Here is a 12,105-nt window from a genome sequence, read left to right as displayed (position 1 = left end):
AACAGCTCTGTTGCTTTTGGAGACAGTATGTTTGCTGCGCTGCTGTAGTAGCACAGTCTTCACCCTTCCTGCGCAGGAGCCTGTCTTGCAGAGTTTAGCATTTGACATCTTCATCCTATCCCTTAGGTAAAAGGCTTAGATTTACAGAGTATGGGTGACAGGATGGAAAAGGTGGTGTGGGCACCTAGGAGAAACTTTGTAGTCTTCATGAAAAACTGTAGCAGATCTCTCTCTCCTCAGTTCTTACTCCCGCATCCCATCTCACCAGCCCTCTGTTCAATGCCTCATAAAAGGAAATTGAAACTACCCCTGATTGTAGTCCAAGACCTGTGGGTTTAGGGTATCACTTCGTGAGCCACACTTGACATCAGGCTAGAGTTTGATGCTTTTTCAGTAGCTTGTATAAATCATGTAATTATGCTTTCAGGAAAATAATACTTTGGGGTGTGGGCGAGTGGGTGGACGAGCAGGGCACATGCTTCTCTCTGGTGACAGGCTGAATAACCTGAGCAGGTCTGAAAATGTTCAGCATCCTCCATTTGATTAGTTTGATTTCTTGCGTAAGACCAGTCCCTTCTGAGAAAGGAAAGATACTGCATGTGTGAAAGAGGAGAAAACAGAGGGCTGCAGAAGATGAACTCTCACTCTTTCTTGCACTGGCAGGCAGAAGAATCCTTGAAGCGTCTCCGCCAACCTCTGCATCTGAGGCTTCCAATCCAGGAAATCAATAACAAGGACTGACTTTGGTTTTGTATATATTAGAATCATCCTTTCAAAGCTGATATGAGCATTTAGTTACTTTATAGAAACTGGGTATTTTTGACCACTATACTTTTGAAAGTTGCAATAAATATCTATAAAAATTATTTGGTCACTTGATGGTTTGGGTTTTTTTTTTTTGAAGCCTATGAAGAAGCTGCTGAAGCAAAGTTCTTCAACATATTTGTTAAAGCTCATTAGTAAAATGGGGACATTCTGCCTGATGGTAAAATTATAGGGACGCTTTATAGAACATGGTTGCCTTTTTAGTACCATTCACTATAGCACAGCACTAGCTCATAGAATAATTAACTTCTGCGTTAAGGATTTTCTTTCTGAACTTACCGTTTCCTTTTCCCTAGCTCAGTGCATTGACTGTGTGGGTGCAATACCATTGGCAGAGGTTAGACTTGCATCACAAGTAAGCTTTTTTAGTAAATATTGCTGGAAAAGTAAGATACATCAAACTCATTTACTATAAAATGCATTTATGTTTCACTGTTGCATTTTATTGAAAGAATTTATCAAAACATTCAAACATACATGGTTTATACAAAGCTTAAAAGTAGCCATAGTGACATTTAACATCTATGACTCTGAACATAGTATTATGGAAAGATTTAACTAATGCAGAGCCAGTAAATCAATTCTTTTATACCAAAAAAGTGGATTAAGACACTTTTCTCAGCCCCATTGTCCCCCAGAATTAAGCATATGTACTAATAATATAAAAAATAATAAAAGAACTATTCGGTTCTAGTCAGCATTATTGAAATTACTGATGCTGCAGTAGTAACAATCCTATGGTGACAAATGCATTATCGCTTTTATGTACATAATAACAAAGTATGGCTGACCTCCTCTGGGGCCAAAGGGAGGGAGAGGCTGATGCAACACCAAGGCCTGAAGCATGAAGGTTTGCATATGTAGTATTTTACAGAGCTGCCTAGACATGCCCAGCAGCGAGCCTGGAACCTTGAAATGATTTGCTTTTAGCTTTAGAGATGCGTACAAGGCATGCTTACCCGAAGTCACGCTAAGCAAGCTCATTTCACTACTGCTTGCTTTTCTCCTGAGGATGCAATGCACCAACAAGCTGTAATTGTGCCCCAAAACGTAAATTATGTGCAAGCTAAAAGAAGCTCTCTATCTATATTAATGCTACAGTTATATTCAAGGAATTAAGTTCCTTTTTAGTTTTCAGAAAAAAAAAACCCAACCAAAAAAAGGTCTAAAAAGCTCAATAAATCCACAAAAATTGGAAGGTAGATACCATTGTCCACAGATTTAAAAAGATGCCCTACAGATATATTCCCCGGAAACTGTGCTCTTGGAGCAAGACAAGCTAATCTAATTCAACATCTAAGATGTTTTAGAAATAGTAAAATCTGCCACAGTTACATGGCAATCAAGCAAAAAACTTTTAAGAAAAAAAGTAGTCTAGAGTACCATTTTCAATAAAATCTGAGCATTTAATAGTTCTACACCACTGAACTTTTCCCAAATTCCCTGAGATGAACAGTGATACAATACTAGCCTTAAAATTGCTTTAAGCTATTAGGTATACAAACTGTAATGTTTGATCCCAGTGTTTTTGCAAACAGTCTTGTAGATTATTAGCCTTCTGAACTAAAATGATGCATTTTTCAGTTCTGCAGTGAGTACTAGTTAATGGTTGTCATTACTAAATAACAATCTACTTAGATTTTGGATGAAAATACAATTTTTTAGTTAACATTGAGGCAAAACAAGGAATCTGTTTTTTTCCTATAGCATTAATGTCTCTGCACACATCCACTTTGCGATGAGATACTTTCCTGTTAACAACAGTAAGAAGTTCTGTGAACTCCAAGGAAGAGCCATGCTTCCTAAGCGCCTCACACAAATCTTGAATGTACCAGGAGCCATTTACAGTTTCACGATGAGAAAAGTAACCTATTGTAGAACAGGTACATAAAATGATATCCAAGTGTAAGTAGTGATGCCACTTGAAAAATATTTATGAGTTACTGCTCACTGGCTGCATCCATAAGGGATTACTAATGGATATAATCTTACTTCAGCGATTATGCAATTTCACTGGAAATTGTACATGGGAAAGAGCTTTGAGATTACTTAGTGTTCAGCCAAGAGGAGCATGGTTCAGGGGCAGGTAGGTTACATATCTGCACATTACAAGAGAGCAGGCAGGACTGAGGACAAGATACATGGAGGACCAGAGAGGACAGCCATGTAGTGCAGGGAAATTTATAAGCCACCAGAATCTTACAATCCTGGAAAAGAGGGGAATGTTTGCTGTCAGCAGACAGCTCAGCAGCAAGACTGATGAGAATGTTTCTGCTTGGCAAATTAACTGCAACCTTGATAGTTTATTTTCATTTTTTCCTTAACATGTGAGGCTCTTTCCCAGATGAGATGTCACTTATCAGACATCTAAAACCGATAACCTGGAACTGTACTCACTTTGACTGCAAAATGAAGAAGTGGTTCAAGCTTGTTACAGTGAAGTATCAGACATCAGATGTAAAATATTAGAACTTACCTTGCGCCACAGAGTAGCACATGATAAAGTCTGCACCAGCAGGCAGGGTATAGACACCAGCTGCATCCACTTCAGTCTCATTGACAATGGATTCATCACTGCTGTCTATTGAATCCTGAGCAATAACTGGATCATCATGTTTATCACCTCGACACGCCTGTTGGTGAGAAGTATTGTTATGCTTCCACCACTGCCAAGCTCACCTATATTAGTATGATACTTCTGACACTAACCAGAGAGGACTTCTGTTAAGTGTTCCACGTTACCATTAGTCTGGATTCATAAACATCCATTTACTTCTCTGTCAGTTAAAATCTTGGTGACAAAGACCAGTGAAAGCTCTGAGATGATCACAGAATAGCCAAGATTGGAAAGGACCTCTTGAGATCACCTAGTGCAGTCACCTCAAGCACGATTAGCTAAAGCAGGTTTTCCAGGACTATGCCAGTCAGCTATTTAGTATCTTCATAGATGGAGACTCCAGAATCAATTTGGGTGACCTCTTCCAATGACCACCCTCATAATAAAAAAGTAAGTAAAAAAAATTCCTGTGTTGAGATGGAATTTAATGTGTCTTAATTTGTGCCTGTTGCTTCTTGTCCTGTCACTGGGCACCACTGAAAAGAGCCTGGCTCCCTCTTCTTTATTCCCTCCCATACGGTGTTTTTAACATCGATAAGATTCCCCTGAGCCAGCTCCTCCAAGCTGAACAGTCCCAGTTCACTCAGCCGCTCCTCACATGGCAGATGCTCCAGTCCCTTAAACACCTTTGCAGGACTCACTCCAGTAAGCCCATACTTTTCTTGTACTGGGGAACCCAGAACTGGACACAATACTTCAGATGTAGCCTCATTCGCGTGGAGTAGAGAGGAAGAATGGCCTCCCTCAGACCTGCTGGCAAGGCAGTGTTGAGTAAGTGCTCTGAAGCACAGCCCTCATTATACGTCGTTAACACTTCTGCTCTTAGATCAGTCTCAAATGTGAGTTAAGGGAGAGGATTTTTTGTGAGAAGCCAGTAAGTGAGCCCAGCATTGCAGAAAGGCTATACATGGTGGGTAAGAAGGTAAGAACAGTCGAAAGATACAAAGTAAGAAACTACTATCACTAAAGAGAGAAACATAAAAGCTTTTCATTTACGGTGATGAAGTTCCATCCTTGCTGTTTCCTCTGATTTACACAGGTAAATGCTACACCAGTTGTGCTGTAAAAGAACTTGGTTTTTGAACTGAAGTTAATTTGCTTTTTGATGAGTATATATCACAAATGTTTCAAAGCATTATTTATAACTTAAAACTGAACTATGTAAATATTTTTCCATCTTTGGCACCTGGTTACCAAAAAAAAAAAATAATCAAAGCTGAGTAAGTCCTGATGAAAGGTAAATTAACAATGTGCTGATTCTTGCAGCAGCATTGTGCCTAAAGAAGCTTTCATTTGGGAAAAAAAAAAAAGGTTATTTTCAGAATTACTCTGTAAACTACTACAATTACAATCTGTGGAAGGCCAGGGTCTCGCTTGAGTTTGCTAACTGTAATCTGGATAAAGTTCTGTGTAACCTGGTTTGACCCCATAACTGCCTCTGCTAGAACAGGAGGCTGGACCACAGACCTCCTGAGGTCCCTCCCAACTTGCATTATCCTGTGAACCACGGAGTAAACCAGGAAGTTACATACGGGCTTTATTTGACCACCTAGCACAAACAGTATTTCTGGGACAATAAAGCCTTAAATTGATTTTTTAAAATTCTACAGAGATGGCAAGTATTGGTCATGGACAGAAATGAAACAAAACCAAAAAAAACATCACCGCCACCACCACAACCAACCAAACCAAAAACCCACAAAAAAATCCCACAAAGAACAACTTCTGTCAAGTAAAGTAAAGGGACGTGCCTGGAAGGGAACAGTGAAGGTAAGGAGATTTGATAGCCTGCTGCAGCCTAGCCTAGGGCTGTGAGGTGTAAACAGTAGGAACTGAGTTGAGGCTGCACACAACTTTCTCAAAAAAATGATCCTGTCTTCTCAGCCATTACACACTGACAGTCAATCCAACATGGGCTTAATTTGGGTTGCTCTTCATAAAATTGCTTCTTATTCAATACAGCTAGAATCGCAATACTACATATGTTTTAAATGTCTTTAAGGAACAGTTTTCCATACCTTCTTTCCTTATGATGCAAAATCTTTCACTTGTGGAAAGACTGTATCAGGAAAACTGACTTTTATATTACAAGAAAACATAGGTCAGTGTTAACTCCACTGAATTCAGAAACAGACATCTTACCTGAATGATAAATATCTTCGGTTTTCCTACCAGACTCTGGCACTTGTCTCCTCTAAACATGTCTGTGATTGCCTCAATTTTGATTTGAGCATCATATGCATAAACATGATCGTTCTCACCATGACTCAGGAAGACACAAACAAAGCAGTCAGCATTACTGTGGTCATCCTTCGAGGCTGAAATTGTCAAGTGGTGTTTAGATGACTAAACAGTGATCCTCGGGTTTAAAAAACAACATACATTTGTATCATATAATTTAATCTCTGTTCAGACCTTTTTCAAATAAATCCTATTTTCAGATAGCGTAATACTGCAGAGATTTGAAGGTGCAATGATTCAACGTGGGTGAAGGTAAGGGCCACTGAAAGTAAAAAGTAGAATGCTACTAATTTATCTCAGCTGCAAGTATGTACTTTCAGCTCTTTGCAACTTCATTAGTTCTCTCCACAGAAGCTTCACTTACATTGCAATAAAATAATCTGTAGTCTAATCCTTAAGTCTTTCTAATATTAAACAACCTCCTTGTGCACAAAAATTATTGAAGTTAGATGAACAGAGAGAACAGAAGAAAAGATATCTAGAAATTCTGCTACAAATAGACATAAGCGATGTATAGTCTCCTACCTTCATAAATTTTCTGCAGCACATCTTCCGCTTTCAGATCATCAAAAAGTCTGACTTCAAACCCAAGGTCTGTCAAACTATTGTTAAAAAACATCAGTATTAGTAAAAATCTTGCTCAAATTGTATGTCAGTTGCTACCAACTTAATTGCTTTCCCTGTGAGAGAATGAATATTCATGTTGATGCGTTATTTAAAGAGAAATAGTAAAGTTGATTTCGAACTCAAACCAGTGTAAAGTACAGGTGTAATACCTAAAGTTACTTAAAAGAGTTTGTCCTAAGAGAGCCCTGGAGGCACTGAAATCACAGGACTTGTGCCAGCAGTTTCTGTGACTTAAAGGAACGTGCCTTTAAGCTTTTCTATTACGGCTTGCTTTGCCAAGGTTACGTAGGTGCTTATGTCTGCAAAAGCCTTTGTTCTGTACGTAAACGCAAGATTTAGGTAACTGCTTAGTTGACCATGACTTGTGAAGTTTAGCTTTTGAAGCTTTAGTAGAGCAACCAAGTTTCTTACCTGCGTTTCAGATTGTTTCTGTCTGCAAGAGTCCCACGTCTGTCAGGCAGCCTTAAATGCCAAAAAAAGTGCTCATGATTGAAGATTAACGCAATTCCTCTTCTTTGATGGTTCATTCTGTATTGCACTGCAGGATCAAGTGTTTGTCTATTGCCAGAGATGGAAAACATTCTTGATAAATGAGTTAATGGCTAATTGAATTACTTTCCTGTATTCCTGCTAGCTGAGATTTTTTAATTGACTAGAGACTTGGAGTATCAGATTTCAAAAGACAAGACCTCAAAATGTGCAATATTTTCAGAAGAGCATAAATTGCTAGGTCTTTTTGAAAAGCTTAGATACGTTAATTCAGTAAAAATAAGTGTTGGGTGTGTAGAAGGATCTATCAGGTAGGCCGAACAATTTCTCTACAATGTATTTATGTTTCCTTTTGTCAGGAAGCTGTCTCATTAGTAACATGGTTAAAGCATGTTAACAGTGCAGGTTATAGACTTGGTTCCAATCCTCCACGTTATGTGTTTGTCTAAATATTACTTCAACACAATTTGATAGTGCATTTGTACCTATTTGGGACTGTAGCTGTCCGAGATTTGCTTCAGATTCTTCTAACTAAATAGAGCACTGCATCAAAAGCAATGCACTAAAAACTGGCGATGAGGTAGTTCACATAGTGTATCTTGCAAGAGGAGAAAAAATTGGTATTACGTACCCCAACAAAATGAAAGCTATGAAAATGCAACTGTTGGTTTAAGTTTTTAGCAACCAGCCAACAAAATCCTAAAGCTGAAGAGGGACAGTGTTGTTCTGAAGGACAGAACAAATGACCTGCCCAGCCTCTAAGTGGAGGACTTTATCACAGTGACAAATGTACGGAGCACCCGTGTGTTTGGAGTAGCATTCAGCAATTTTATTGTTTTATGAGCAAAACAACATAGAAGTCTGTGATAGCACGCCATGGACTGTACACTTGGACCCAGAAAGTCATTTCAAAGTGTTAGCATGGCTGTACTTACAAAGCAGACAATCTTACTGCTTTTGTAGACACAGGTATCGATGCAGAAAACAAACTAAAACACTTCTGGCAATAGCCCTGGCAACAGAGAAGGCCAGTGTTACAGGTGCACAGGATGACAGTCCAGGTCACGCTGCCCTAGGATTAGCTTCAGTCAGAGCTGGCATTTTTGGCATGTTACTTTTTTTTTTTCCTGCTACAGAATGTTCACTTTTGATGCAGTTGGTGGAAGAAGTTGCCTAGAATACTTGCCTGCAGATGTCACTTAAAGATTTCAGTTTCATCAGCAAAATACCTTTGTTTCACTACAAAATGGCCAGAGTTCCCAATAAACTGTTTATGCTTCTCCACTTTATTACAAGCAGCCCCTTAATGAAACATCTTTTTGTAATGTCTAAGTAAGAATTCAAACAGGGAACAGGCACTCTGGATGACGTATTCAGAGTCTGGTGGTTTCTACAATGTTGGCTGGATCACTAATAAGAAAATTTGTGAGGTGCTTTATCACACTTTCCCCAATTTGAGTACTTAACATGATAAAATGCAAAGATCATTAACTTTAGACTTTTAATTATGAATGATATTTCACCTGTACTAGTACTATTCAGATTTTGACAATTTATCTTCCTTACGATTTGGCTAGATGTGAGGCTAGCAGGGATTCTGGACAGTTAGGTCCCTGGATTCTGTGAATGACCGCTAAAAGATGATTCCCTAAATAGTTCTTCTGCTCAGCTGTATTTACTGAGTGGGTGAGGCAAAGGAAGTTATCAGGCAGGTAGGTTACCTTTTCCAGGGCTAGCTGATGTTGTAAGTTGGAGTAGGAAAAATTAATGGAATCACTATCCTGTGATCCCTTCACCCTCCTTCTGGAGGAATATACTCCTGTGCTACACTCTATCACTTAGTCTGCCCAACTGTTCCTTAGACTGTGATGGTGTTTTTCCCACAGTCTCTGCACATTGCCTAACATAAAAGGAGTCCACTCCTAAGAGTCCCTTCTGCATGCCTTCATGATAAGGGTGGTTCTACATCTGGTGTAGTTAAAGCTAGAAATGTGTTCTGTAAGTGGGTGGAGTTGAGTTGAATAATCCAGTCACATTCTTAACAAAAATCAGAAAACCCTGCACCAAGCTCAAGGGCATGGGCCATCTCTCTGTCACCACCATCAGAACTTTACCTTATATCAAGTGCATCTACTTCTGTGATGTTCTGATTTCCATCTGTTAGAGAGATCAAAAAGTGATTTAGCCGCTAAATCACTCATTAAAAAGAAACAATTTGAACTTGTGCATCCAGCCTTAAAGTGTAGCTGTTAATGTGAACCAAAAGCTCATTCACACATCAGGTGACTAGGGGTGCAGTTAAACAGCTTCATTAACATTTGTCTGCACCCACAGCTTTTACAGGCTGTTCTTAAAAGTTCTGAGTCCAACAGTCTGAATTTTAGATGGTCAAGACATGCATATTTTGTATCTGTCTATTTGTATCTACACAGACATATTCTGAGATAATTTCATATAACTAGCTGGCTGTATTTATTTAAACAGAGTCTCTAACTCAATAGTTACGATTTTACATAACCTAAAAACACTGGTGTTTATTTTATTTCAGTAATGCTGCTAATGCAAAGCTGAGCGTTCTCCTAAAGGTTGGATGCAGCACACAAGTCAGAGTAGGTAGCATAACAGTATGTATAGCTAATGACAACTGAGAAGATGCAAGATTTGTACCTTTTCTTCTGCTAAACTATACAGACATAAGTATCTTCAGTAACAGAATGCACATAAAGGTAACATTGTGGGAACAACAGGGAACGTGCACATCTTGGGAACGCATAGAACTAAAGACTTGCAGATGGTCAGGCCACAGTATTTACTCCTTTCGCTAAAACATCTCAGTGGGCTATAAAATCACAGCTTGTACGACAACTGGTGGAAACCAAATACCGCATTATGAAAACTATACTGTACCGTACCTGTGGTGGATAATGCAGGTCTGCTATCCAACCGGACGTGGCCTACAATAATATGAGAAGATGGGTCACATGTATTTTACAAACTACTTTGTATATACAATACTACCTTTTCATACCAGTTTTTCACTTATGATTAAAACCTTCTGCAAAACAAACATAGCTATGTATTGATAGAGGAGAAAAGTTTATAAAGACATCAAAATAAACTTGCAGAAATCTAGACTTGGCTTTAGAAGCATTTCTATTGAACACCATAGCACAGGAGAGTAGGGGGGTGGCTCAGAGTCAGTCACACGCTTCTAAGTGTTACTATTTACTACATGTAAATTTTCCACTGGCAAATATTGATCGTGCATTCAGGTGCGGAGTCTTACAGTTATCGCTAGTAACCTGAAAGCACACAAAGAAAAATAATTTCAGTTTGCTTACAATGTAACATGTAGGTCAGACAAATGAAAAAAAACAATGCTGAGAAGTGAGTGTAGATAGAATATAGCAACACGACCCGTGTCTGTGACTCTGTTGGAATAGGAAGCCAGAGACCTTTTAAAAGTGCATCTCTATCTTTAAATTTACACCGTATTTTCGCTTGTGTACCTAAGATCTGGCTGATGCTATTGCCTCAGCTTGGAGGGGGGGGGGGGGGGGTGATCCACCCCCAAAAAGACAACAGACCAGATGTTAAAGTCATCAAACTTTTAGACAGAAAATGCTGTCACAGCCAGCCAGGGCTCCTGCACAGGCTGCAGACGCTGAAAGAAGAGAATTCCTGGGCCAAAGGAAACGAGGGGAAGGTGGTTTTCCTGTTTGTTCACTCTTGTGCAGTCAGTTCCCAGTCTTTAGCTTTTCATTGCCACTGCCATACTGCAGCAAGATTTCAGAGCAAGTTTTGTGCTTGCCTAGCAAAGACTTGTTCCAAAAACTGACCGCTCTCAGCGGGACTACGGCCTTCTCGTTGTCTCCTCAAGATGGACTGTTTCCAAGGAGTCAAAAATCAGGTATGCACAGGGTTACACTGGGAGCTGGTAGAATCTCTGCCTGGGTAGGTTTAAATCTCAACAGGTCTACCATTTGGGCCAAAAGACACGGTATTTAGAAAATACCGGTAACCACATGGCACGGCACACCGCGTCTGTAAGCCGAACTCACGGTGTCACCGCTGCTCCCGCCCGCCCGTTACCCGCCGCGCCCGACTGGCCCCGCCGCTCTCCCCCCCTCCATCAGGCCGGCTGGTTTCCTCCGGTGCCGGCAGCGCGGCCCCGTCCCCCGGCCGGGCTGCGCCGTGAGACCCCGCCGCGGTGGCGGTCGGGGGGGGCGGGGAGCGGGAGCGCGAGCGCCCCTTCCCCTCAGCGCGGGGCGCGACCGGCACGCGAGAGCCCGCTTCCGCCTTCGCCGCCGGCCGCTCCCCGCCGGCACCCTGCCCGCCCCCCGGGACGGGAGCGAAGCCCCGCTCCCCGCCGGGACCCTGCCCGCCCCCCGGCCTCCCCGGGGAGGGAGCGAAGCCCCGCTCGCCACGAACGTCGGCAGCGACCCCCGCACCACGGGCCCTGGCCCACGGCCCCGGCTCAGCCGAGGGGGGAGGCTGCTTTCCCCACAGCCCCTCCCGCTCCTCCTCCGCGGGGGGCGATGGGCACCGTGTCCGCCCCGGGAGCCACAAGCCACGAAGCCCCCGTCGCCGGGAGTCGCGGGGCCGGGGGCCGCCGGCACCGCGAACGCCTACGCACGCTAACGGGTCCGGGGGCCGCGCTGGCGCCCAGCCGCCGCCGCCCCTCCCGCCCCCAGCCGCGCGGCGGCCGCCATTACCCGCCGCCCACCCACCTGCCGGCCGCCGCCGCTCCCCGCCCGACATCGCCCCGGACAAAGGCGCCGGGCCCCGCCGTGCCTGCGCGCCTCGCCTTCCCGGGGCGGGGCTGGCCCGCCTCCCGGCCCGGGCTCCCTCCCGGGGGCAGGGCCTGTGTCGCCCTTTCCTCCGCCGCCGCTGTGAGAGCCGGGGCGGGTGCCGCGGGGGTCCCGGTGGCGGGGCGGGAGGCGGGGGGCTGCTGCGGGGGGGCGCCGCGCCCGGCAGGTCGGTCCGTGATGACTCGGAGCGGCGGCTCCCGCTCGGGGCTTGCGAGGGCCGGCTCCGTAGGTCGAAACTCAGCCGGGAAAACGGGGTGCGATGGGTTAAAGCGCCCTCGGTTGCTTGTGAAGGTTGTGCGTTACCTGGGTTCCTGCGGTGTGTACTTCATTGACCGTGTTTCGTGAACTGTGCTGTCATGTACAAAGGCAACATCCGAAGGTACGGTGAAAGCTACTGTGTTTACTAAATTGAGATTTTATTTTTTTTCAAAACTGAACTAGAATTCCCTTTAAAGGCACATACTGTTTCCTTTCCTTTAAGACTGTTACTCAAAA

At 43.0% G+C, this 12,105-nt stretch overlaps 2 protein-coding genes and 1 long non-coding RNA gene across 4 annotated transcripts in view; 2 read left to right on the top strand and 1 right to left on the bottom strand.

Annotated features, from left to right (window-relative positions):
- MCUB (mitochondrial calcium uniporter dominant negative subunit beta) overlaps nucleotides 1-866 on the top strand; it is a 52,845-nt gene extending 51,979 nt beyond the window's left edge. For both annotated transcript variants that reach the window (XM_055703424.1, XM_055703425.1), the window contains one exon: nucleotides 664-866. In XM_055703424.1, coding sequence (XP_055559399.1) covers nucleotides 664-741 — 78 coding nt within the window. In that variant the 3' untranslated portion in view covers nucleotides 742-866. The remainder of the gene's footprint in view (nucleotides 1-663) is intronic.
- Nucleotides 867-1,246: 380 nt separating this feature from the next.
- CASP6 (caspase 6) lies at nucleotides 1,247-11,660 on the bottom strand. The gene is made up of 8 exons (XM_055703426.1): nucleotides 11,530-11,660; nucleotides 9,712-9,753; nucleotides 8,914-8,956; nucleotides 6,722-6,868; nucleotides 6,209-6,285; nucleotides 5,585-5,760; nucleotides 3,302-3,458; nucleotides 1,247-2,694 (listed from the first exon to the last, which is right to left on the bottom strand). Exons 1-8 carry the CDS (start codon nucleotides 11,558-11,560, stop codon nucleotides 2,456-2,458), a joined length of 912 nt encoding a protein of 303 aa, XP_055559401.1. The 5' UTR covers nucleotides 11,561-11,660; the 3' UTR covers nucleotides 1,247-2,455.
- Nucleotides 11,661-11,768: 108 nt separating this feature from the next.
- The window catches only part of LOC129736135 (uncharacterized), a 178,003-nt gene continuing 177,666 nt past the window's right edge, over nucleotides 11,769-12,105 (top strand). The window contains exon 1 of the long non-coding RNA XR_008732352.1: nucleotides 11,769-11,989. This is a non-coding gene — a long non-coding RNA (uncharacterized LOC129736135). The remainder of the gene's footprint in view (nucleotides 11,990-12,105) is intronic.

This window comes from Falco cherrug, chromosome 1, assembly GCF_023634085.1.
Source record: "Falco cherrug isolate bFalChe1 chromosome 1, bFalChe1.pri, whole genome shotgun sequence".
NCBI lineage: Eukaryota > Metazoa > Chordata > Aves > Falconiformes > Falconidae > Falco > Falco cherrug.
The sequence above is the reverse complement of the archived record's forward strand: the minus strand, read 5'-3'. Positions and strand labels throughout refer to the sequence as shown.

Bases quoted from the DNA above. Each gene is read 5' to 3' on its own strand.
- CASP6 (XM_055703426.1), bottom strand. From the start codon at position 11,560: ATGTCGGGCGGGGAGCGGCGGCGGCCGGCAG. The intron at 6,869-8,913 runs GTAAAGTTCTGA...CTCTGGCAATAG, and splicing joins GTAGATGCACTTGATATAAG to ACAAACACTTGATCCTGCAG. The intron at 3,459-5,584 runs GTAAGATGTCTG...TCTCACCAACAG, and splicing joins CGAAGATATTTATCATTCAG to GCGTGTCGAGGTGATAAACA.